The following is a 25927-nucleotide window of genomic DNA, read 5'->3' as shown; positions in this document are numbered from 1 at the left end:
ACACTTTACTTACCTATTACACTTTGGATGAAGGCTGGAGAAAGGGCAATATATCACAGTCTGCGTGGTCGGAGTAAAGCAACAGAAATTGAACAAACAAGGATTTAATGGAAATTTAAATGCAGACCTCCTCGTTTACAGAGATAGATTTCTGTTAGAGACACCTTAAGATATGATTTACGTTCGGATGACGGCTTACTCCTTGCTCTTACAAGGGCAAAACATGAACGATCTCCGGGCTCTATCGGAAACACCCAATCTTTAAACGAGTTTAAGGAAACCATTTAGACTTTTTTACTGCAAAAGCTTTTTAATTCTTTGTATCTAATTTTTATGTTTTTACATCTTCTTAGTGAACACTAGTATTTATGTAGAGTTGAATTTTTAACATTTAATTGTAATGGGCAATTAGAAATTCTTATATTGGTAACTGCGCAATACAAGTCTAGAAATTATTATTAGAGAGTTAACAAAAGGAAATGTATATTGTAGTTAAATGTTATAGATACTGTATCGGTATCGTTTCTTTTGATTTTTTTAAAAGTTTCCCTAGTATTCACTATACCACCTACAATCAATCCTGGGATTCCGCCAATCCCACCAACAAAATTTGGCGGGATCCTTACAATCCCTGGTGAGATGTTGCCTAGCCCACTTGGAATCCTCTCCACATGTACAGTCCCAGATGGGATTCCAGCTGGGAATATTAAATATCCTATACAAAAATTGCAATTTTAGAAACATCAGATTTATTTCCGAAGAAAATTTTCCTAAATACAAACAAAAATGATGCAAGGAAACTTCGGCGAAAAATCTATTTACAAGAGCGAAAAAAAGCTAAGGATCTCAGTTCGCGCATTAGGCATCCACACTGCCTAGGGATTGTATGTTTGTAACCATACATTTAACAGTGGCTATGTTTCGTCTCTCCATAGAGTTATATCATCACGTTGAAGGCTGACTTTTTTCTGTTATCTTTGAATGTCATAACTGTGAACTCGCATGGATGGCACTAAAAGGATTAGGGCTAGGATACTCAAGGATTTACTTGTTTTCCAACCTAAAACTGATATCATGTGTTTTATAGGACGCTTTCGACATCTCTGATCCTTGCCGTATTAAACAGACGCTTTCACTAAAATTCAAAATGAAGCTTAAGGGTATTGGAAGCTTTTTCATGTTTTTCCATTATTTAAACAATGGAGTCTGAGTACCCATTTAAAAGGTTTGCTTGACCCACTTTATGTTTCCGGCCTAAATTTTCGAGACCCTTTCTTACCTCCTCTTCATAATTTTTAGAGTTGCACGGCACAATGTCCATTTGCAATTTATCAAAAACTTATGACACGTTAAGAACAAAATACCTCTCAGTTATTTGTGTTTAAAAACAAAATATATCCGCCTTTGTCGCGAAAAGAAGTGTGCACAAATGAAGCACAAACTGTCATATGTCAATGCGCAGTTACGGACATGTCACTTCACTTCCATAAAGTGTTGACAACCAACCACATTTAATAATTCTTTTAAAGTTTTTATTGGGAGAATAATACTAATAATCACTTGTACATTATTTTAAGTGATGAATTCAGCGAGGGCAACTTAGAGTGGAATAATGTCAGATCAAATCAGTCAAGCCACCAACTTCAGGTAACTTTGCCTTACTCGACCTCAAGGAGTAATAAGTACTTTCAGCTGGAGATGGCCGATTCACTTGAAGAAAACTTTTTAAACGTTACAAATATGACCAGCAATGATGATGATGGAAAAGAAAGTGGTCCTCTGTTGGTTACTAACATCATCGCCATCATTATTAACGGCATCACTTGTCCTTTCACAGTTTTGCTTAACGTGTTGGTGATAACGGCCGTGAAAAAAAGACCTCGACTCCAAACCAACAGCAACATCTTGCTAGCCTGTTTAGCAGCGAGTGACGCTCTAAGTGGTCTCACGGTACAGCCATCGTTTATTCTTTGGAAAACATTCCAGTTAATGGCTGCTGGTAACAGCGACAGATTTCAAAATATCCACACAATGTTACTCACTGTATTGGCAATGTCATCTGTGCTTCATCTGACGTTCGTCACTTTTGAACGACTTTTTGCGATTAAATTTACAATGCACTACGCGAGCGTCATCAACGAGAGGAATACTAAGACAACTGTGACTGTTATTTGGACCTTAACCTTTATTTGTGGGATCATTTTGCAGTTAAATTTCAGATTGGTCTTGGTTTTTGGGACAATCTTGCTGAACGTATGCTTTTCTTTTATTGTTTGGGCTTACCTGGTCTTGTTCCTTGAAACACGACGCGTAAAGAAACAAATAAAAACTCAACAGATACGTCAAGATCAAGTGAAAAAAATCGTCAGCGATAACAAGGCGCTAAAGACGACTGTGTTCTTACTTGGTGCCGTTATAGTTTGTGTGTTGCCAGGCTGTGTCCATGGTTTCCTACTCTTAATTGTAGGTACCTTACGGCAAATCAGTGCAAGTTTAAGTTCGCTGACTCGAACTTTCCTTATGTTGAATTCTCTTGTCAATCCACTAATCTACTGCTGGCGACAGAAAGAAATGAGGAAGTTCTTATTTGGTTCAAGGGCTCTGGTCGAACCAAACGTACAACACATACCCTGATCCTCACAGTCAGATATTCATCTCGTCTCGATAACTTAACCTGACTATTTCTTCGGTTTTAGTCAGTTCTAGTTCATGGAATAAACTTGCCGATGTTATCCTTGATCAAATGGTTACACGTAAAATAAAGAGTCAATGTACATTGACGCGGATAAAGATTACTAATAATGAATTTCCTCAAACTTTTGTTATCGACGATCTTATTAAAAATGTAATTTCTGATACATCAGATTTATTTCAGAATAATTATTTCCTAGATATAACAGGTCTTCTTTTAGGAAATATCTTAGCATTGTGCCGACACATTCACTAAAAGTCATATTGAAAGTGATCAGGTACGTTTTTGTTCCTTGTTGAGAACTTTTTACACTATTCTAGCCGAGTAAAGTGGACTGAGTACACATTCAGAAGTTATACTTGAACTACTTAATGTTTCCGGCCTCAATGATGTACACCTTTTCCTACCTCTTCTCAATATGAGAGAGTTGCACGAAACAATGTTCAGTGAAAAATAAAGAAAAACGTGCAAAATAGGAGAACGAGATGTTTATTTAAAAAAAGGTAGGAAGCCATAAAGATAACGTAATCGTTAGCTTTTTTTCGCGAGCTTTTTTTTTTCTCAGTGCACAGAATTAACTTGCAAACTGTCTACAATGACGAATTTTGTTATGGTTTTGAGCAGGAATGGGGCGGGCTCTTATTTTTGGGGGAGGGCACTTATTACCTTAAAGCGTGGGTGCTCATTTGAGGAAATACGGTAATGACTTTGAATTTAGTTTAACAAAAAAAGGATTTGGTCCAGGATGCTTACGGACAATGGCTTAGCCGTCATTGACCAAGGAGAAAGCAGTATTGTCTCGAAAGTGTCGATCCCTAAAAACGTAAAAAAGAACTTGTCTAATATCCAGCCATCGTAACCTTGCACCTGGTCAATAACGCATCTATTGGTTGAAGTACTACCGGTGTTTTCTTCTTTCGAGATCGATGCGGGCGATGGTAATGAAGTTTTAATAATGATTTGTTATAGTTTAACTGTTCCTCGATGGATGAAACGTCACTGCGAACAATGGAAAAAGGGAGTTATGCTGCAGTAATGAGCCCTCCTTATTAATTCATGGTAAATATTGCTTCTTTTTCAGCTTAAATTCGTGTAATGTTTGACTATGTACGCTTCGCAGACCTGTGTTCGCTGAGCCCGTAAGCATTTATTTCTTTTGCGTAAGAGCCTCGCGCATGCGTTCCTCAGCATAACAACATGGTGGACACACAGGAGCTCTGCGAAGATGGCTATAGATTGGCAATACAGGCGGTAGATTTGGACAAAATGGGCAGCGGTAGTGCAGCTGCTTTTTTCTACATTGAAGCGGCAGAAGCTCTCATTAAAGCATTATCATATGATCCCAGTTTAGAAGTAAGAGATAAAGCTTCGCAGTATGTCAGGCGAGCTGAAGAACTCAGAGCGCTGGAAGAAGGTAAACTTCACACAACTTTACTTCGATCTTATGTCGCCAAAAAATATATTTAAGTCTTCATTGTGGGCGGAACGTCTCTGGTTGATATTGAAAAGGTCAATTTATATGTATCCTCGGAGAGGAAAATTATTTGTCGTTATTATGTTAAAATAAATGCATATATACTTCCGGAATTTTTAAGTACTTATTCGCCTTTTTCTATATTTCGGTAACTACACTCTATACCGTCTGAATTAAAGGATGGTAGACACATTTTTAATATGTTTGAATCAAGATCAGCGTTGCGAACCATCAATATTATAACAATGTAGTTAATGAGTTTTTCTTTGTAGTTTTGCCAGTAGAGATCAGACAAGGTACCGAAGAGTTTGTATTGTAAAGATTTCATTCCAATTTAATGATTTTCAACTTTGTTTCTCCAGGTTCATCCAGGGCACCTGCTTCTTTCAAAACTTCCCAGCAGGCAATGGAATTATTTTTGATTAACTGATTTACGTGTATCATTTCATTGTTCAACTAGCCTTTCTTTGCATTCTGATAACCTCAAGGAAGATAGGGATATTTGAAATAATTTCCATTTAATATGTGTGTAGAATGGTGTGGAGAGAGCAGAATTTCTTCTGAAGCAAGCGCTCTATGAAGATGAGAGAGACAGACCCAGTGATGCTCTTCCTTTCTACACTGATGCAGCCGAGCTTTGCATCAAAACTGTGAGTTGGTATTCCATTAGGACTGAATTGGCCTTTTATTGGAATTACATACTGTTGTTATAATTGATTTAAGTATTATAACTGTTATTTGCTTATGTTTTAACACTGTGAGCTAATTGGTGGTGATCTTTTCTTCTGAAGAAATCAAGCTAATTGTCTTTTCTTTATTGAATGAGTAAGCTTTTCTGTAGTGCAGCAATGATTCCTGCAACTTGTGTCTTCCTGACCCATGTATCCAAATGACTACCCACAGTTCCAAGTACAGTGGAACCTTGATTTAACAAAGTGCAGAGGGACTGGGAAAATTGGTTCATTATATCAAGGGTTCGTTATACTGTACATTTTACTGTAACTTTAGCAGGGCTGAAACTGAAATGTCATTCACTTATATAGCGAGGACTCTATTATGTAGAGGTTCATGAAATCGAGGTTCCACTATACTTCAAGCATGAATGGGATCTTTTGAATTTATGATACGAGTCAGATTCTGGTCATATTTTTCATGTATCCTCTCTTATTCTTTTTTCACCATCCATTTGTCAAACATACAGGGCTTCCTGCTTTGTCTTCTTGTTCATCCTGCTATTAAAACTATTGACAACTAAATCACTAAATACTGTATTAGATTACTTCAAATGAAATTCATGGCACGACAGTGAATGCTATGTGTAACTCATAGCTGTTGTAAAGTGGAATACAGAGATCATGCAAGTGTCAGAACACATGTTGTATCAAGGTGCCATTCCATACCAAAAAAAGAAAAAGGTTGCAGATTTGAGTTTGCTAAAATTAAGGTTCAGTTCAACCATCAGTTGATTATCAGACATAATCTTATGATTTACTGGTAAGGGTAGCACACATTATAAAGTACATCTGTTACATTCTTGATTCATGATTCATGTACAAGTCAATATGTACATATAATGTGTATTTTGTATGATTGCCTTTTAATTTGTAGAGTGGTAGTCTATCAGATGGTGATAATTTGAAGAAAAAACTTCATGGTCTTGCTAAGCAAGCAATAGAGAGGTAAATAGTTTCAGATTCAGTAAAACGAAAGTAATATATAAGGGTATTTTATATCGCTGTTGTCCAAAATTTTCATTAAACTTTAAAAAATCTCTTCTACATGTATACATTATACTTGCACATCTAATAGTTTTTGATAACTTTATGTGGTAATTGCCAAACCATGTACTCCCTTCATTCTTTGATTTCACTGTGGGCCTTCAATACCCAATGGTGAGGTTTAGTGAAGGATAAACTGCATAATTTCAAGAGTACGTGTAGATATTGGTATATAAAGTATACTAAAAATCTTACACAGGCTTTGAATCCTTTATTCTCAGAGCTGAGGCAATTAAGGCAATATTAAGGACTAAACCAGGCAGTGCTGTGTCAGATTCAACATCAATCAGTAGAGGTGTGAAGGACCTTTCCCTAATGTCTTCTGGAGAATCAACCCCTGGGGCAAGCACTGGGGAAAAAAGACCTCATCTTACAGCCAAGGAATTGGAGGTTTTAAAGTAAGAGATGTTAATTTTATCTGATGTATAGTTCATAATCATGTTTTATCTTTCATGTTAACCCTTGTTTAATGCTGTATTGCCTTTTTGTGCCTTCTTTACCTTTCATCTACACATTGGTGAAGTTTTGGATAAAATTTTAGCTACAAGGATATTTGTCTGCCACTTTTACTCTGTAAGTTCAAAGAGTTTGTTCCCCTGACTCAAGCTTAAGGAGTGGAGAAATGTTCTTCTGGAATAAAGAATCATTGAGAAGAAGTTACATGTAACCATAGTTATTTTCTACAATTTACCTGAGGTTAATTCTTTGGCGTCTGCCCCAAAAATAACCTTTTTCATATACTTCAATTTAAAAAATCATAACTGAGTGCAGGGCTAACCAATCTTACCAAGTTATACATCATATTAAAGCTTATTAAATGAAGATTGTCAATTAAAAAAAAATTAATTAATTTAATAGAATCTTAATTATTTTTGTTGACAAAAATAATTATTTTTTTGATTATGCAACACACAAAAATACATTTGACACCAAAAAAGGTGTATTTATTTTAAAATTACAAAATATCATCCAAGAAAAAAAAGATAGAGAATTATTTGATAAAGCTATATACAAAGAATCATAAGATTATATTGAATCCTGACAAAGATATCAAAATTTTTCTAAATGGTGCTGAAAGTTAAATATTGACATAAAGACTGTACACAAAGCTAGCATGGTTTGTACTATGATAACATCATTTATAAAACTGGAAATGGACTGAAATCTCTCAAAAGGGTTCATTTGTAAAGGAAAAATAGTTTTCAATGGCATAATAGGTTATATAATTATTATCATGAATTATTGCTATGTATCATATTACGAAAACCGTATGTATACTGTAAAATGTGAAATCAATCTAAATTCAAAGTTCAAAAGACATATGTATACATATGCATGCTATTTATGATATTCTTTGGAATGCCAAGTGGAAAAGCAGTTCTTGTCTGCAGTACAATGCAGGTAAACCTGGCATTGGGGTGCTGAGCACCTCGATAGCACCTTGAGTTGTTTCTTATGCAAAGTGTAGCAAACCTTGCAATTTCTCTTGGTCTTTGTAAATTCTGGTAGGTGAATTGTTTCAAATTCACCAGGCTGCCTTTTTGGTGGTGCAGACACAGGGGGATTACCAAATTCTTCCAGACCTGCCAGTTGCCGTACCAATTCCTCACGAAATTCTGCAAGGGAATATCTCTGTGGTCTTTTGAGCAGCTCATTTTCTGGATATTCAGCACGATGGATTTGAAATAAGATATAGCTGTTGACAACTGCAATATCCACCATGTGGAAAAGAAGAATTTTCCACCACCTCATGCATTTTCGAATTGCATTGTTTTTAGCCAGTAGCTGGTCAGAGCGATCAACACCATTCATATATTGATTGTAGTTTTCGATGACTTTTGGCTGCTTTACCCTTATTGTTTGCCATCTGTTGTTTTCCTTCTCTTTCCTTTCAACCATTACCCACTCATTTGCATCAGCAATGGATGACAGAATTGTAACTGGCTTGTTGTCTTTCCATTGCTGTGCTAAACATACTCCATCCCTTTGCCACCTCATGTTGCCACGCTGCTCTCTTTTTGCCCATTCCTTGCCTTTTTTCATACAATCAGGAAATCCTTTGCGATTTTCAGCAGCTGTGCCAGTAGCAGGTACACCAACAGCAAACAGATCTTTTATGAGTTTGACTGATGTGTAAAAATTATCAAAGTAAAGGTGATAGCCTTGATTCAGGAGAGGCTGCATAAGCCTGAAAACAACATCATACCCTAATCCATTTGCAGATGGCTCATGACCAGCTTTTTTCCCAATATATACATCAAAGTCACACGTATATCCATTGGCACTGTCTGCTAGAACCCAAAGCTTGATGCCCCACTTAGTTGGTTTGTTTTTGATGTATTGTCTTATTCCTGACCTATGCTTGGATTTGACCATTCGCTCATCAATCGAAACTCTTTGAAAAGGCTGATAAAGTTCTTGACATTTGCTTTTGAAATGGTCCAGGAAGCTACTAACCTTTCTCAGCTTATCATTTTCAGCCTCTGTTCCTGGGTGTACTACATGAATCATGGACATAAGGGCCTTGAATCGAAGACGTGACATAATACTCCGTGCCCAAAGCCCATGATACAATGTCTTAGTGCTCCAGTAGCGTTGAAAGGAAGATACATCTACAAGTCCACAATACATAATCAGAGCAATAAGTTTGTATAGTTCTTCTGTGGTTGTTTCAATCCATGCTCCATGCCTGTCGCCATAAGATGGTTTGTTCGATATCGATGCCCAAGCATATGCATTAGTATGTTCACAAATCTCCCTCATCAGTTCCATGGTAAAGAATAATTTAAAAAAATCAATTGCCTTTGACATGCTTCCTCTTCGAATAGGGCCTTCTAAATGTACACCAGATTGTCTATTTGGTGAAAATGTTGGCAATTGGTTTGGTGTATCAGGAGTATCATAGTCGTTTGCGGCTTGTTGTGCCTGGTTGTTAGCCTGGGGAGCTACTCTGTTTCGACCACGACCCCTTCCTCTTGGTCGTCCTCTACCTCTACCTCTACCTCTAGCCCTTCCTCTTCCTGCTCTTGGTCTTTGAGCAAGTTCCTGCTCTTCGCCCTCAGAGCTTTCATCATTTTCTGAAGCTTCTGGGACTTCAAGGTCTTGTTCCACGTCCAATGATTCGTATTGAGAGCTAAATTTCAGAAAAAAATACACAAATATTACAATTTGATAAATACAAATATTAGAAATCTTATAAATTTCCTAAATTTTGAAGCACACTATATTATCATAACTATGATCAACTACAGAAACAAAATAAAACACAAAATATGTCCAAAATATGTAAGAAACAAGGTCCAAAACTCATAGGTTTGTTTGTGTGAAAGGTGTCAAGTTTCTTTCCCGCGAGAAAGGCACATGGTCTATTATGATTACAAAGAAAATCAAGTAAAATTGCCGTAAATTGTTATTTATTTCGATCTTCAACATACTGGTGATATTTTTTAACAATAATTTAAAGTTTTTATGTTGAAAAATCGTAATATAAGCATCATTTTCACCATTATAATTCCATGGCGTCATCTCACATGGCATTGTTTACGATCACGCTTACCTTGATTCCGAGTCTTCGTCGCTTCTTTCTTGCAATTCCTGGTCCAATTCAAACTCCTCTCCACTAGATAACCCACCATTATTGCTGTCTATATCACTTTCTCCCTCACTTTGATCGTTTTCAATTATTTCTCTAACTTGTTCCGCAGTAAATCGAACATACGCTCTCTTGCTAGCTGACGCCATTTTGAAATGTGAAGCACTTGCGTTACGAAAATTTTATATCGGCCTCTAACAGCTAGCCAATCATGTGCACTGTATATTTAATGCTGATTTATGATTGGCCAAAGCACAATAGTGATTGTAACAATGTTTTTGATCGACCACATGCATTTTTGGTATCCATGACAACATTCGACGTCATCGTTCCTGGAGGAACGATTTTTAAAGGGGCGGACGTCAAAGGGTTAAAAATGTTAAAATGATTTGACTAGAGTATTTAATTTGTGATTTTGTGCCTTCTTTTTTTCTTTTATATTTATGTACAGCTTCCCCAATTGCAAATTGGAAAGTGTTGTCTGTCAGCATCATACACAGGAGAACAACATAAAATTTTGAATGAAAAATCTTTTTATTTTTGTCTTAGGAGAACTTCTTATATAAATGGTAAGCTATTCCCCCCCTGGTTGGATATTGACCTGTCAGCATCATACACAGGAGAAAAACATAAAATTTTGAATGAAAAATCTTTTTATTCTTGTCTTAGGAGAACTTCTTATTTAAATGGTAAGCTATTCCCCCCCTGGCTGGATATTGACCTGTCAGCATCATACACAGGAGAACAACATAAAAATTTGAATGAAAAATCTTTTTATTCTTGTTCTAGGAGAACTTCTTATATAAATGGTAAGCTATTCCCCCCCTGGCTGGACATTGACCTGAAAGAGAGACTTGCTTATCCTGACTGTTACAGGTAATGTGTACACATTGTCAAATCATATACTGTCAATAACGTCACAGGAGGATTTCGGTTGTATAGTATTAGATATGGAAGATAATTATGGTAACCTGTAATATTTACTTTTAGGGCTTGACACTAATGGTAGCCAACTAGCTACAGACTAGTAGAACTTCAGGTTTGGCTGGTAGTTTTCAATTTCTATACACCAGTTTGGCTCGTAAACAAACTGAAGTTATCATAACATCTAAGTTGTCACTAGCCACTTGGCTAGTAAAGTTAGTGTGGTCTCTTATTTTGGAGATGTGATGGTCTAATGGTCAACTCTTGACTGACCTACATGTACATGTAATAAGCTGAGCAATTCAAAGTGTCAACACTCCTCCCACCCTTGGCAATCCATGTTCATTTGACTGTTGTCCTTCCCCAGGGGTGGGGAATTTGAACCTGCAGTGTCAAGACTTTTAAGCAGAATGCCCAGTTTTGTGAGGGAATGGCTCAAAGTCAATAAAGTCCAGGTTTTAAAGCTTGGTCCAGGTTTAAAAACTTGCATCCGCTAATTGACCATAAAATCCTTTGACTCAATTTTGGCCCTAGAGGCAGGTTTGGACAAAACAATCTTCATTGGTGCAAATGTAGGGGGTTGCCCCAGGGGTGATGTTGAAGCTTCGAATAGATTGATACATATCCACGCACATTTTAATGTATTATAACATTTGTTACTGTAGTGATAAAGATGGTCAGCTTGCCCTTTCACAGAAACAGAAAGCTCGCTTTGCCAAATGGTTAAGGTATGACCAGTATATCACCATTGTATGATGCTTCAAATTCCTTCCTTCTGCAGGGATGTTTATCTGAAGTATTGCTAAATTTGCCATATCTCTTCTTTATCATGACCGTGACTTTTCATTTTTTGACAGACCAACTGAGTTGTGTGAAAACCCAGAGATGATTTATGCCATTTCAAGCTTCAGTATTAAACAGGTATATTTAACAATTATTCCACGAGCACGCGTTGGATATGAGATGATAGATAGCCAACGAGGTGCGTAGCGCCTCGTTGGCTATAATCATCTCATATCCAACAAGCGCGAGTGGAATAATTGTTTTATTAAAACGTTAAATTAAATTATTAAATTTTATTAAATTTTTAGCTCCCTTTTAATCTTTAGCTGAAACGTACGCTTGCCATATTTGTAGATTATGGTATATTGGCTGATATACCATAATGGCTAAGCCAATAAAAAGTCTTGAATTGCATTATCCAATGATCTAGTTTTTAATAATTAGTATTATGAATATAAAAAAACGCTATAAAATCCTCTGGAACGCAGTCTTACATGTAATCCTTGATCTGAAAATTTCATACATTCCCGTCAATTTAACCAAAATTTCATCAATCAAGTACTATTGTAGCTTGCTCTGGGAAATCAAACAAGACTTCAAGCTCGACTGTTTTCAAAGTCGCCATTTGACGACCTTAAATCATAAAGTGGTCGGCAGAAATAAAACTTGAACTCGACTAATTACACACAGATGAATAAGGCTGATAGTTTCGAAAGAAACTGTTTGGGGCTGCGTCGGTGGGGGTAACGAAATAATTTGGATATATCAACAAAGTTGAAATGGTAAATTGACCACCGTAACGATTACAAAAGCTGACGTTTCGAGCGTTAGCCCTTCGTTGGAGCGAAAAATCGTTACGGTGGCCAATTTACCTTTTCAACTTTGTTGATGTATCCAAATTATTTAATTACACCCAGAATTGGACGAAATACAGTCCTGCTATCGTGAAGGGAAACCATGAAAATATTATAAAATAATAGAACAAACCAATACCCAACGTTTGAACATGTTCATAACTAATTTCCAAAAAAATAACATTTGACTTCTACCCCGAAAAATTGAACCCAATAATCTATACAACAGCTAGAGGAAATGACGCTTACTGTTCTATTGGGGAGTATGGGTGCGATAGTATTGAAAGTGCTCGCCTCCCACCCCTGTGGCCCGGGTTCGATTCCTGAGACTGGCGTCACATGTGGTGTTTGAGTTTGTTGTTGGTTCTTGTCCTTGCTCGGAGGATTTTTCTCCGGTTTCTCCAGTTTTGTTCCCTCAGCAGAAAACAGCAATCCAACTTCGAGTGGAAACAATGGACAAGAAGAATCACCTCGTGTAATATCTGCTGCTAAATTCCCATCCTCATACCCATTCCCACTATTCCCATTACACCGCCGTTAACTAACCTCAATCGAGAATTTTGTTGTTGTTGTTGTTTTTTATTAAAGGGGAACTGAAGCCTAAAATTGGTATGTTGTTTGCATTCATGACCTGAAGAATACGGGTTTATTATCTTTCTTCCACGTCACCAGTGACGTAAGAGCGAGCTAAAATTACCGCTGACATCGCTTTTCTGAGCCGCCGTGCTACGAGGCCAAATTACCACTTTAAACTATTTTTCCGAGGCGAAGTTGGGCCCAAAGACTGAAATAAACCTTAGAATATTGCTATATGAACTATAAGCTGCAATTTAAAAATGGTTCATTTTTAGGGTTCAGTTCCCCTTTAACTAGGGGAACAGTCTCGATATTCAAACATATTGTGTGCAAAAACACTTTCTTTCTCTTTTCACAGACTATTGTGTCAGACTGCTCTTTTCTGGCGTCGCTGGCAATCAGTGCTGCTTACGAGAGAAACTTTAAAAAGACTCTTATTACTAGGTAATTCTGCAATTTTAAGGTGTCATAGTCTGTCGTGCAGGTGCCCATCAGTGACCAAGACAGAACATCTCCTAACAATATCAATGCAATATGTATAGGTAATCGCATGAGGCCGAGTAAAATTAAGGATTGATATCACGCGTGTTTTCGGAAGTGGCTGAAATTGCCCGAGTCGCGCAGCGACGAGGGTAATTTCTGCAACTTCCGAAAACACAAGTGATATTAATCCTTAATTTTACGAAGAACCATGTGATTACTTGTTTATAATATCAGGGGCAAAATGTTTTCTTACTGATCTCGCGCAAAACGGGACGCCATTGTTACAAAACAAACAGAAATTTCTTTACCTTGGCAGCCGTTGCTAAGCGATTTTCAGCCAATCATTAACAAGTAATTTTGCCCGAGGCAATTACAAAAATTAAGAAAAAATGCCCTCTGTCTTGAGTAATTTTGCCCCTTATATGATAACAAGCAGAAACGTGATGCGAATGATAAAAAAGTTTTTTCCGGGGTATTATTAGTTGATCCAAATTCTCCGAAGTTATATCATAAAATTTGTATGGCAGCCAGTAAGGAGAATCGATAATGAGTTCTTGGGAATGAAAGGGCTATGGAAGGCGAGATGGCGTTACAAACTTGTGATCGCTCATTGAGCGGGCCGGTTTGGTTTTGGTTATATCACAGATGACAATGGACGGAGAGAAGATGAAACAGGATAATTATAGTCTGTTTGGTTTAAAATTCGATTATCTTTCAAGCTTTCCAGTCTTGCTCGCCATAAGCAATGCTTCATAACAAAAAATCTTTCAGACAAAGCCCTCTTGGGTGCGTCTTCCTTTTTGTTTTTGTCACATTGTAGGTGTACAAGATTTAAATATAGCGGTCGGTGAATCAACTTCACAAATGTGTTGAAGTTGATGATTGTGCCATTTGTAACATAGAACAACCCGTGAACAGGCTCTAGAAAGAATTGAACTCGATTGACTTAAGTTCTTTCGCACATGCTAAGAGTAGTGCTACGAAAACTGTATCAGTGGTCCGAGATTACACTGATCTTATTTCTGTCTATGATTTGTCCAGAATTCTTGCGCCACTCTCCCTACCAATCAGATACAACAATGGAGCCTCACTTCCATTTTATGATTCGCGTTTCCTGCGGTTTCGTTTATTTTCCCGAGTTCTCATTGGCTCTCTTCGTTCTGATTGGCTGTTATGATAGCTTTGGTTTTGCTTTCACAATATTCAATCGAAAAGCATTCTTTGCATTTGCATAAAGGCTGAAAGTTTCTAAAGAAACTGTGGTGCTGCGTCGGTGGGGGTAACAAGGTAATTTGGTTATATCAACTGAGTTGAAATAGTAAATTGGCCACCGTAACGAGTAAAAAAGCTGACGTTTCGAGCGTTAGCCCTTCGTCAGAGCATGTGCAGTGGGCGAAAATATTTTTAAATGTATCGGGGTTACAATTTTAATGATAATTATGAGAGAATTTTGGCTGGTGTTGTACGTTTCTCTATGGTAGTTGAACTGAGTGTTTGTATTCTTGTTCCAAACAGTATCATTTATCCACAAAATCGCGGTGGAAAACCAGTTATTAATCCATCTGGAAAGTACATGATCAAACTGCGAATCAATGGGGTCTCAAGAAAGGTAAACTACTTACGGTATATGTGTTTAGCTATCTTTGACAATCCAAACATTATTTTCATTTTTAATTTCATGCGAAAATTCAGTGCTCTGTTGATCGTTTATAGGTCATTGGCTACAGTTGACGTGTTGCTACAGATTTTGGTGTAAGATTTGTTACTGAAAAAAGTTGTTACTTGTTGCATTGCAACCGTGAGATAAAAAGAGAACTCCGATTCGTCGTGTTTCCTGATCCGGTGCAATACCTTTTAGAATCGTTGTGACAACCTAGAATCAGCAATGTCGAAAGCATCGTGTCCAAGAAAAGAGAGAGAGGATGAAATTCAAACTCTGGTCTCAGTAGTTCAGAGGTAAAGCGTAGGACCCTATAATCTGAGGGTATGCGGTAGAATTCCCGACGCTATCACATATTTTTTTTCTATTTTACGCTCGTGAAGAAACAAATAACACCCGTCTTTATTCAATGACTAAGTTCCATTTTCACATATTTAATATTCAAGTTTTGAGTTTTTTCCCCTTTTTCTCCTAGGTGATTATTGATGACACCCTACCAGTGGGAAGAGATGGAGAACTGCTCTGTTCCTACTCCAACAATCGCAATGAAATGTGGGTCAGTCTAATTGAAAAGGCTTATCTTAAGGTAAAGTGATTTCCCTTACAAAAGCTAATTTATGTTTTCTGTGATTGCTTCAAATTTTCAAATTCACTACCGTAAAATCCCAGCTACCCACCCACCTCGGGGTTGTAAATCTTTTTAATGGACTTTTGATGATCCTACAAAAGACTGCACATGTATAGTGTATATTCTCCCGGAGAAGGTTGGGGGGATGTAAAATATAATATATTGCGCTTGTTAAAAGCGATCTGCGTGATTGATGATTTTGATAATATACCTGTTTTTGTCTTTTGTTCGTTGTTTTTTTTTTTTTATCTTTTCCACAGGTGATGGGAGGATATGATTTTCCAGGTTCGAACTCCGTAAGTAAATTTTCTACATAGTGCTCTTGACGCTGGAATCCGAGTTGAGAGGTCCCGGGTAGAGCCCTGATCTGTTATCGTGTTCTGCTGTTGGACAAATCACTCCACGCTTGCAAACGTTCGGAGTTTAGAAAGCCCTCAGTTTCAAAAAGAGACCAAGAACAAACCCAGTCATGTGAAAATGAGTTTGATTTCATGTGAGGAGAAGTAGAAAACAGTTTCGCATCAAAGGATTCACTCTTGCCCTGGATTTAAAACAGAACTATTGAGCTTAGGATTAGGTAACACTGAGTTTGGTAATCGAATGAAGTGCAGAGAAAGGAATTTTTTTGCTTAAGTTTTGATTTTTGTTTTTCGTTTCAGAGTATTGATCTGCACGCCCTCACAGGCTGGATTCCAGAGAGGATGTCGATAAAACGAAACAATCCAACATTTAATGAGAGTATGCATTTCGATCGTCTCTTGAATGGAGTAAGAAGAGGTACGGCTTCTATTCTTATCTGCTGGTAGAAATCTTAGTATGACGGGTAAAATGGAGGAAACAATGACCGCTTTTTCTTGGCAGTAAAGGCGGTTAGGTCGTGTAACTTTGACGAAGTTTCAAATGGCCATTACAGTGATGGCACAGAATTGGAGAGGAACTGGAATAAGTGATAGAAAAGGCAAAAAAGGCCATATGGGCTAAATTGGATTAATCGTTTGTTATGAACCAAACCTGAAATTTGTCAGTCTGATCGCCGGATTTATTTTTATCTCAATTTCCGGTAGTGAGGTTTGCACAGATGAGAAATTGTCATTTTTAGGCCAATCTGTTTGTGGTCACGAGTTTCCCACCTGCACCTCAAACCTTGAAGCCGTGAGAAAATACTAATTTGTTACCTCAAATCCTACCAAGTAGACATCCAGATCAAAACTGTGTCAGGCTGACCCAAACTCCTCTCAACTGTCAGAAGATTAGGGTTTCAGTGTTAGATACTGAAGAGATGCAAACGATTGTAACAAGGCTGATTTTTTTGTTTTTGTTTTGTTTTGTTTTGTTTTTTTGTTTTTACATCTGACGTAGTAGAAAAAGATCTAATCAATCACACATTCATTTGTCTTTCAGGTGACTGTCTCGTCACGGTAGCAACAGGCCCAATGAGCGAGAGCGAGGCTGACCGAGCAGGACTGGTGCCTACTCATGCTTATGCATTGTTAGACATCAGGAAAATCATGGTATGCCTGCGTTCCTTTTTCCTTACAGATAGCACAGTATTCCCTGCCATTGTAGAGCGTAGACCACGTTGGTTTTCCTTTAAATTTGTCATGCAACACTGGAAACGTCGCGGAAAAATTGCCAAGCACGAATTTTGGTAGTGGAGATAACTTGAGAAGGACAATAGTCAAGAAAATTGTAAAGTTTTTAGCAGAAATTTTACTCTAGTACGGACTTCTCCTTTAGAGAGGCCTTTTAATTAAGGTCTGTCAAATAAGTGTGCCTGTATAAAAAAAGCATATGATTTGTTTTCAGAGCGAATTATTTACATCTTGAGCAGTTCTCGAATATCAAGTTTTAACTTTTCTTTTTTTTATCTGCAGGGACATCGTCTTCTTCAACTCAAAAATCCTTGGAGCCATTTGAGATGGAAAGTATGCCTCTCACCTTAACAATATCAATTATTTATTGACGGTTTTTTTGTAACTGAATGGCGGGAAGGTCATCTCATCTGAGTGGCTAAGACAACGACATCCAACAAGATTGTTGAGATCATGCTCCGATCGCTTTTTCTCCGCTCTATGCCCTTTGCAAAAAAAACAGCAAGCATATCCCATATTAAAACTTTCTCAAAAATCCCTAAAACCACGTATTTACGTTTTTTCAGGGCAAATTCTCCGAAATGGACTCAACTGGTTGGACGCCAGAGCTTCAAAGAGCCTTGAACTACGACAGGAAAAGTGCTGTACAGATCGACAATGGTAATAATGCAGAGCATTGTTTGTTATTAGGGTCCCTTAACTATTTATCTCCCTCAAGAGCTTCAAGTTCGTCCCCAGTCCTCCTTCCCTTACCCTTTCTCCCCCAGACCAAAGCCTCTCAAATAAATTTTATTGTTATTCGTTTGAGTTAAGTAGCAATGTGGTTCAAATAAACATGAAATGGGAGCCTAGATTGGTTGCCGTTTTAGATATCGTAGGTTCTCAACCAAAAAAAATACTTTAGTTTGTTGGTGTGCCTTCCCACAATTCAGTTGACATATTAGAGCGTCTCTGTGGGTCTTTGTGTGCTTACAGGTCACAAGAGTAATTCTTTAGATATATAGTATCGAAAGACTTTTTTTGTAAAAGTGCTTTGAAAAGCTTCTCATGGAAAAGAAAAAGGACTTTATCGGTGAAGTTCGTCGATGTCAACTTAAAAAATTTGCCAAAATTCAAGAACGGAAAGACAAACCTCCGCACTTTAGTTATGATGTGGACCTCTCGGCCAAATTCTTCGATTAGTCCTGTACATCCTGATGTCAATATGCATATTCTCCATACTGTTCTCTGTACATTTCATATGGTGCTGACATAAAGAATCTGTTTAATAATCAAGAGCTTTTCTAGTTCGTGATCATCCTTTATTCTCGTGATTTTAATGATTGATTCAGGGTTTGTATTGTAAGAAGAAATCGGATACGATGAATATATGAAGTTCATATATTTTGAACTGCGGTTATAGATACGTATGATGCACGATCCTCGCAGGTCATACGTATCTATAACCGCAATTCAAAATATATGAACTTCATTTATTCATCGTATCTGATTTATCATCACGGGTTTATTACGAATCAACTTAACGGCCTGCTCCCAGTTGGCTTGTTAGCTCAATTGGTAGAGCGCTGCACTAGTATCGCAGAGGTCAGTGGTTCGAATCCCGTATAGGTCTGATTTTCGCTATTGTATAAATAGCGCTCTCTACTGCGAGGATCGTGCATCATACGTAAGAAAGCAGATGTTTGTCACTCTGAATGTTCAAAGAGTTTAGCATTAGACTAGATTTAATTGCCATGGAATCTTATAGTTTCTGAATGTAATTATTCCAGGATTAATCGTAACTGTGTTTCGAACAACCCGGTTCCGATGACAGACATGTTAAAGACTTTTTCCTATTCCTCTTCCTTTTCCTCATATGCTTCTCTGTTTCTCTTTCATCAGGAGTATTTTGGATTAGCTGGGAATGCGTTTTGCAGTTTTTCGACGTGATCTACATGAACTGGAATCCCAAACTCTTCAAATATCGCTTTTCTCTTCACTCGTAAGTGTCATTTAGATCCTTTAACTCCCAGGATCGGATCAATGTTCCCTTCTCGCTGTGTTTGATCAAGATAACTTCTTCCTGATAAGTTTGAGTATTCTCATTAACTGTTTCCTGGATAATTTTTGGATATTTTAAGGAGAAGTTGCTTGCTGATTCCTTCTTGGAGTTAAGGGTTGAAGCATTTCTGAGCCGAATACCTTTCCAAAAAACTTTCTGTTAAATTTTTCGAAATGCCACGCCCCTTCCGCAATACACCAAATGAATATGGAATCGTATATTTACTATGGAAATGAATCAAAAGTTCTCTTGTCCGCGATATAAAACGGATTGAAAATTAATGTTCTCTCTCCACACTACAGTGATCTCTAGTGGCATCTTTGGGCATGCCCATAACAACGTCCTAATTAGATTGCGATTAGGAGGGCGGTGAATTCAGCGTTTACCAAAATATTTCGTCTTACAACTGTTAAAAATGATGATAATAATAAAGTCTTTATTCGCCAAAAGATGAACGCTAACCCTAGCCCTAACCCTTGGATTGCAAAACATGCTATTTGTATTCGTCCAATCTAAAAACTGTGGCACTAACTGATCGGAGTGGGCTACCTCCTTCCATACAGAAGCACCCAATTGTCGAATCATCAGCGTATTTAAATAGAGCGTCATGATTACCTAAAGTGATGCTTAGATCATTGAGAAAGATGTTGAAAAGGTAAGGACCGCTGACGCTACCTTGGGTTGTCCCTTTGTAAACCGGTTTCCAGCCGCAGTCAAAGTTGTTGTAACGTACCCTTTGTTTTCTAAACTATGTGTTTATTATAAAAATCACAACGAGTAGCTGAATTACTTGTGCAATATACATAATTTACAATAATTTTAAAAGCATATATTACAAAAAAAAAATCGCATAACAACAAATTCTAAATATAAACAATTAAAAGTATTAATAATAATAATCCTACTTAGATTTCTAATTGCTCTTTTCCTGCATAGTCACGTAGGTAGTTTCCAATGATTGCCATGGACACAGTTTGGTTAGTAATTGTAAGAAAAGATTAATTGCTGGTTTCGAATCGTCTCATAGGACTTGGACGGCTGCTGAAGGACCCAAGAGAGACGCTTATAATATCGGTAAGTTCTTTGACCTCTGCATTTCAATCTCTATGATATCAAGCGTCTCGCCAATTTACCTTTCACCCACGTTTTTTTGAGAGGCGTATGATTCGAAGAAGACCTTATTTTAGCCTTAAAACTTCTATTGCAAAGTAGACTTGGCCTGCAACTTTCTTAGACCGTTCACACTTATACCATCCTATTGAAAGTATATTTGGTTTTGACAGTGCTTGCAAGTCTGTTCGAAGTTCAACAACGTTTTTCTATATTGCTAGGGATCGCAGTTTTAGTTCTGTTTATGTTTCAATTTTTAAACGACTGTGATTATGTGAATATCATATATTTGAATGGTTGATTGATAATATTTTCACTACTGCATTAGCAGTGTTCATTACTTCAAAGGTCATTTTCACCTCTGTTTCAATTTTTGTTTGTGATCTATTGAAAAAAATTTATATCGTAGGATTTTATAACATCGGTTTCAATTTTCCCCCGAGATTTTCGGAAGTGATTATAGATCCAATTAGTTATATTGTTTGATTCGTCTATCTAAAAATGCTGTGGAAGATCAATTCATTGAACTTAAAGTGGATGTGATTATGTTGAACAAAAAAAGAAACAATTGATTGAACGAGGTTTTTAACATAAGCGTTAGGTCTTCAAAGCCAGAGACTTTTTCGTTTACTATGGAAATTTAGAGATTTTCCCGAATGAATGATACAGTGTTTCTTTTTAGTTTAATTCTTTTGTTACTAATTGAAATTGGCTTGGAATGACTCATTATTGACCTCACTAGCCGCTTGATGTTTTCGAGAGTTAATGATAATACTGCGCGTCTGAAAATCTTCCGGTCGACGTGAAATATAATCATCAATGATATTTAGTTATGTTTTGGAGGCAATCTGTGTCCTTTTTAAAATCAAATGATCATTATTAAGTAATATTCTGCTGGCATTTTTGACTTAACGATTTGATTGATTGTAGGTACAAATATTAATTCTGAGGTAGTCCATGATGTCACATATAACGTGAAGCATGTCTGCTTGATCGTGGCCGAAGTCTTAGTGGAGTTCTTATACTCTTAGATAATTTGATTTTATCAACTGAGTTGATATGTAAATTGGCCACCGTATCAACTCAGTTGACAAAACCAAACTATTAGTGATACTCCTCCACCGACGCAATACCATAATTTCTCTAAAAACTTACCCCTTTATTCGTATATTTTCCTTTGTATATCGACATGGGAAAGGCCATGACGAGACGTTTTCTTTGCGCACCGATCGCTGAAAAGCCGCGTATGGCATTCTCATGACGAAACTGGTCTCGAGCGTCAGAAAGGCATACCTGACACAAATAATCATTATATTAAGATTTTTTATTTGATACAGCTGTTATTAAACCGTGAATTGCGATGACCACCTTTAGGGCGTATGCTGCCAAGTTAAGAAGTTGCTTCAAAATAGCAGCGGTTATAATCATTATTTTCAGCACATTTTTAAGTTCATAATTTTCAAACGGTCAGGTCGTTTTGTGGCAGCTCAACCCGTTGTTGCTGGTAATTTATTAACTTTTTTAATGGTAGGAATAAAACAACTTGTTTTTCGGAGCAGGCCCTCAAATTATCCTGAGTAACATATCATAAACAAGGATTCCTCTATGGAGCGACCTAAGGGCCAAAGTGTAACTACATCATAGTGTGCTTTTGGTTTGAGTTTGGTTTTAAAAAAAACAACAACAACAAAAAAAAAGCAAAGTAATCACAACACCCAATAAGGAAAAAAATTATCATAAGCAGCCCATCGGAACCAAAACTAAAAACAAGCAAACTGCACATAACGCAGGGCAGTCGCCATTGCTTTTAGTGTCTAGTCTGATTAGTTGAGAAAGTGGCGCGAATTTTATTGGCCAATCGGATCGAGGCTAAGCAAACCAAAGCAAGCCCGAACTACTTTCCACCCTCAATTGAAAATTGCTAGTTAACTCTCCTCACATGTGCTGCAAGGAATGTATGAATTTCAATGTGGAGATTGTAATGGTGATATTAGTGCTTATATTTAACAGGAGACAATCCGCAGTACAAACTGGAGTTACTTTCATCTGACAGTGATGCTGTTGTCTGGATCCTTCTCACTCGGCACATCACACAAAAGGTACGCTTGCGATGGATAAAAGTGATTTTTACCCTTTTTGGAACGCTTCGAGAAAAGCTAGTCGCTTTTGCGATATCACAGTTTGATGGGAAAAACGCGTAGTTTGCGAGTTTTGATCTTTTCACTTAGAAGTTACGTGAGGTTTCGCTATCCTTACAATTCGTTTAAGGCATATAGGTTTTGTTAGCGCGCTGGATTCTGATTCGGAAGGTCTGAGTTCGAGCTATGACCGGTTTATCGTATTGTGCCTTAGGGAAAGGCACGTTACTCTCACATTGCTTCTCTACACTTCCCGTGCCGTGCCCCCCCCCCCCCCCAACCAGGAGTAAAATTGGGTTTAAGTGAACTGTTAGGACGGGAGGTGCTTGTAATGGACTGGCACCCTAGCCAGGGGGAGAACTCTCAGGGTTTATGGGGGTTTAGCCTAATGCATGTTCGCCCTCTACCAGTGTGCCCCCATTTAGACGAGATCAACTCTTAAAATATGACAAGTGCGCCTTCAAATCCCCAGAAGTTCGACAGTTTTGTTTGCTAGAGAAGCAGGCGAACCAATGTTAATCTATTATATTTTAGGATGATTTTGCTGAAAACAAGGAGTTCATAACCGTCCATGTGTATAAGTCAGATGGCAGAAGGGTGTTTTACCCGGGTTAGTAAACAATATATATGCGTTATTAACCAAGCTTGTTCGGTCAAGATGGCTGGATATTGGCCGAGTTCTTTTTTTTGCATTTTTATGGACCGAGACGAAGTCGAGGTCCACAAAAATTCGAAAAAAGAACGAGGCTAATATCCAGCCATCTTGACCGAACAAGCTTGGTTAATAAAGGATTTATTATATTGCAAAAATATATCGCTTTATTAAGAATTAAGAATGACTTGTTAACTTCGAGAGCCAGGAAAGAAAGCCAACTGTGTTTGTAGCACAACAAACTCAAGGGAGTCGTTTCTTTTTTCTTTGTATTGACTATCTTTTGCCGCTTTTTTCGCCGAAATTGTCCAAGAATAACGAACGTAGTTCTAATTCAAAATTTTCATGCGCGGGATCAATGCGGGCAAGATAGGCCCATCTGGCCCGCTCGGGTGGCCAATCAGAACACAGGATTCGCTTCATCATGCCCACGGGCGCTGCGAGCAATTTAAAAAAAAAGGATTTAAAAGACTACTTAAAGTAGGAGGGAGAGTGGAATGTTGACACGGAAACCGAATATGGTCTTGTTTTCTTTTTCTCGTGGTATTTTGTTCGATCGGTGTTATTTCAAAACCTTTTATCCTAGTAGGGCCACAAGAATTCTTGGAATTACCGAAAATTTCACAAAGAAGTGAGTTTTCTATTAACAGTAGAGAGACGATAAGTAATTGTTTTCATGTTTCAGACAACCCATTGTTGGAAGGTACTAAAATCAACAGTCCATTTTACCTCGCTAAACTCAATGCCCCGAAAGGAACAAACCGTTTCACACTTGTTGTCTCTCAGTATGAAAAAACGAATACCATTCACTACACCCTGAAGGTATGTGTGCCTATCTTTATTCTAGTCGCCACACGCTTCGTATCGCGTCGATCTTAGGCTATTCTTCTTGTTACACATTACATGCCCTCTCCACCACTATCTCCCTACCTAGAACTTTGACTGGCATTTTGAAGCCATCTCGATGGTGCATTGAACGCGTTACACCCTTAGGCCTTGTAGCGAAGAAAACCAATGGTTAACTTACCAGTGTCAGATTATCAAGTTGCCATGCGCGTCTGTCTAGTAATAGATGACAGATGACGTCAAAATGGGGCAGGAACAAAAGGGTGGCACACGAGGCTTAGCCGAGTGTATCAGTGATGTCATTATTACCACATTTTTGCATCGTTTGTGATGTATTAATGCACAGACCTACGGACAGGTGGAACCTATTTGGTTTATATTATAAAAAAAGCCAAAAACTGTTTATGTTGCAGTCATGTATGCGTCTGTCTTCCAATAGATCGTAAGTAAAGACCAATCAAAATGCGTGGGTAATTCAACTTATTATATAATTATCGGTGAAGGACAACTTTTCGAAATCCTGCTTGCGTTAACCAGCATGCATTATTTCTGTCTTTACCGCAGGTTTTTTCTTCAACTGAATTCCGTTTATCTCCAGTTCCTGTCCCATATACTGTTGAGAAACAGGTAAGTTACTGCAGACGCGAGATCCTGATTTTGATTCTCATCCCTCACAGATTTAAACGATTCAGTGTTCAAAGATGAGTCGTCGCTTCTGCCAACCCTTTGGATTAGGCAAAAACACTTTTTTTATAGATATATTTATATATATATACAGGTTACCGGTGAATGGAGTGGCAAGTTCGCCGGTGGTTGTCCAAACTTCTCTTCACATTGCAATAATCCCGTGTATCGCCTGCAAATCAAGATGACTTCGCCCTCAGAAACTGCTGAAGTTCTTTTGAAACTGCGAGGGCCCAAGTAAGTTCATATCGTTTACCGGCTCTGGCATTGTTTTAATGACTGTTTTAGTTTAAAATTTCTCATCGCCATTTCAAGAGAATGTAATACCATGGTTGTTTATTTGTAATTTTTTCGAAATTTAGGCAGTTTTCAGTGGGAGCCATATTTCGTTCTGTAGAGCGCACCTCGGATGGGAGACCCATTTACGAGGCGTACTCTGAAACTTACAGGTATTTAAACTTACATTCATGTTTCGAAGTACATGTATACCGAACGCCTCTAATGAGCTTGAAAGTCCACTGGCTCTGTCGGATTTTGTCGGAAAATAACCGGTGGCTTTTAAATCTTTCCTAAAGGTGCATATGCTACTTTCTTATATTGCAAGGCCTTTTAACGTCATGTATAAGAGGAATAACGTGGCCTTTGCAAGAGAAATTCATTCTATGGATTTTTTTTTTCTTTTTGTTACTTTCGTAGGCCTGGCTTTTATGTTCAGCAACTGACCAGAGTGCCTACGGGCACATATGATGTGATTCCTTCGACTTTTCAGCCGGGACAAGAAGGACCTTTTATATTGACGATATCAGCAAGCTGTAAAATAGCACTGGGGAAAAAGTAGACCGTCCCACAGTTCACTTTGCTTTGAGCGGTAAAATGAGCTGGCAAAAGGATTGGTTTGTCCCCAGTCTCTAACTGGCATTGCATGCTTCCCAGTGAAATAAATCTGGATTTGGAGAAAAGCAGTTCAAGGAATTTAGCGAAAAACTGCTGGTTGAGAAGTTGAAATAAGGAAATAGACAACAACCAATTAGGCAATAGTTAATACAACGAATGGCTGAAGGCCGCTAAACAAGGAAATTCAAAATTAATTGAAAGGCAGTTGTAAAGAACGAGAACTTTAATAGAAGGCGATAATGCCTAATTTGAATGGACAGCTGTTGGATTCACATGTGAATCCAATTGATAATTTGATAGAAATACTGAAAGACGAAAATATGATTGCAAAATATCGAAATTGCGAGCAATAAATTTGTATTTCATACGATTCTTAACGATACAGGTTTGACTCTCCTCTTAAAGGATAAATTAACTTAAATTTATGAGGTCCTGGTATAGTTAATGCTTTTTATCTCTGTAGAATTGTGCAGAAGTAAATTGCTCTTTGCAACAGCTTTTGTTTTGGTGGGTAAATGCTTCATAC

The 25927-nt window shown here is 37.7% G+C and overlaps 2 protein-coding genes across 3 annotated transcripts; both read left to right on the top strand.

Annotated features, from left to right (window-relative positions):
- Positions 1-1224: 1224 nt before the first annotated feature.
- Positions 1225-3167, top strand: LOC111329011 (melanocortin receptor 5-like). The gene has a single exon (XM_022933572.2). The coding sequence runs from the start codon at positions 1699-1701 to the stop codon at positions 2632-2634; it is 936 nt and encodes a 311-aa protein (XP_022789307.1). The 5' UTR covers positions 1225-1698; the 3' UTR covers positions 2635-3167.
- A 714-nt stretch (positions 3168-3881) lies between these two features.
- On the top strand, positions 3882-25896 carry LOC111329010 (calpain-7). Of its 2 annotated transcripts, none has more exons than XR_015993960.1 (25): positions 3882-4106; positions 4529-4569; positions 4700-4816; positions 5775-5845; positions 6166-6342; positions 10326-10412; positions 11126-11188; positions 11318-11381; positions 13032-13117; positions 14672-14765; positions 15292-15402; positions 15705-15740; positions 16104-16221; positions 16846-16955; positions 17319-17369; positions 17603-17696; positions 18918-19017; positions 20105-20151; positions 22198-22286; positions 22860-22935; positions 23663-23799; positions 24388-24450; positions 24602-24748; positions 24874-24956; positions 25204-25260. XR_015993960.1 is itself a non-coding variant. In XM_088740914.1 (25 exons), exons 1-25 carry the CDS (start codon positions 3890-3892, stop codon positions 25343-25345), a joined length of 2421 nt encoding a protein of 806 aa, XP_088597040.1. In that variant the 5' UTR covers positions 3882-3889; the 3' UTR covers positions 25346-25896. The 2 variants fall into 2 exon arrangements, 1 of the variants encoding a protein (XP_088597040.1); XM_088740914.1 differs by having other exon boundaries at positions 24602-24744; positions 24870-24956; positions 25204-25896.
- Positions 25897-25927: the final 31 nt, after the last annotated feature.

The sequence above is a fragment of the Stylophora pistillata genome, chromosome 12 (assembly GCF_964205215.1).
Source record: "Stylophora pistillata chromosome 12, jaStyPist1.2, whole genome shotgun sequence".
NCBI classification, from domain to species: Eukaryota; Metazoa; Cnidaria; class Anthozoa; order Scleractinia; family Pocilloporidae; genus Stylophora; species Stylophora pistillata.
Note: the sequence above shows the minus strand (reverse complement) of the source record. Positions and strands in the feature narration are given on the sequence as shown.

Coding starts and splice junctions, on each gene's coding strand:
- LOC111329011 (XM_022933572.2), top strand. CDS start 1,699: ATGGCCGATTCACTTGAAGAAAACTTTTTAAACGTTACAAATATGACC.
- LOC111329010 (XM_088740914.1), top strand. CDS start 3,890: ATGGTGGACACACAGGAGCTCTGCGAAGATGGCTATAGATTGGCAATA. Junction 5,846..6,165: donor GCTAAGCAAGCAATAGAGAG/GTAAATAGTTTC, acceptor CTTTATTCTCAG/AGCTGAGGCAATTAAGGCAA. Junction 22,287..22,859: donor CTCGGCACATCACACAAAAG/GTACGCTTGCGA, acceptor ATTATATTTTAG/GATGATTTTGCTGAAAACAA.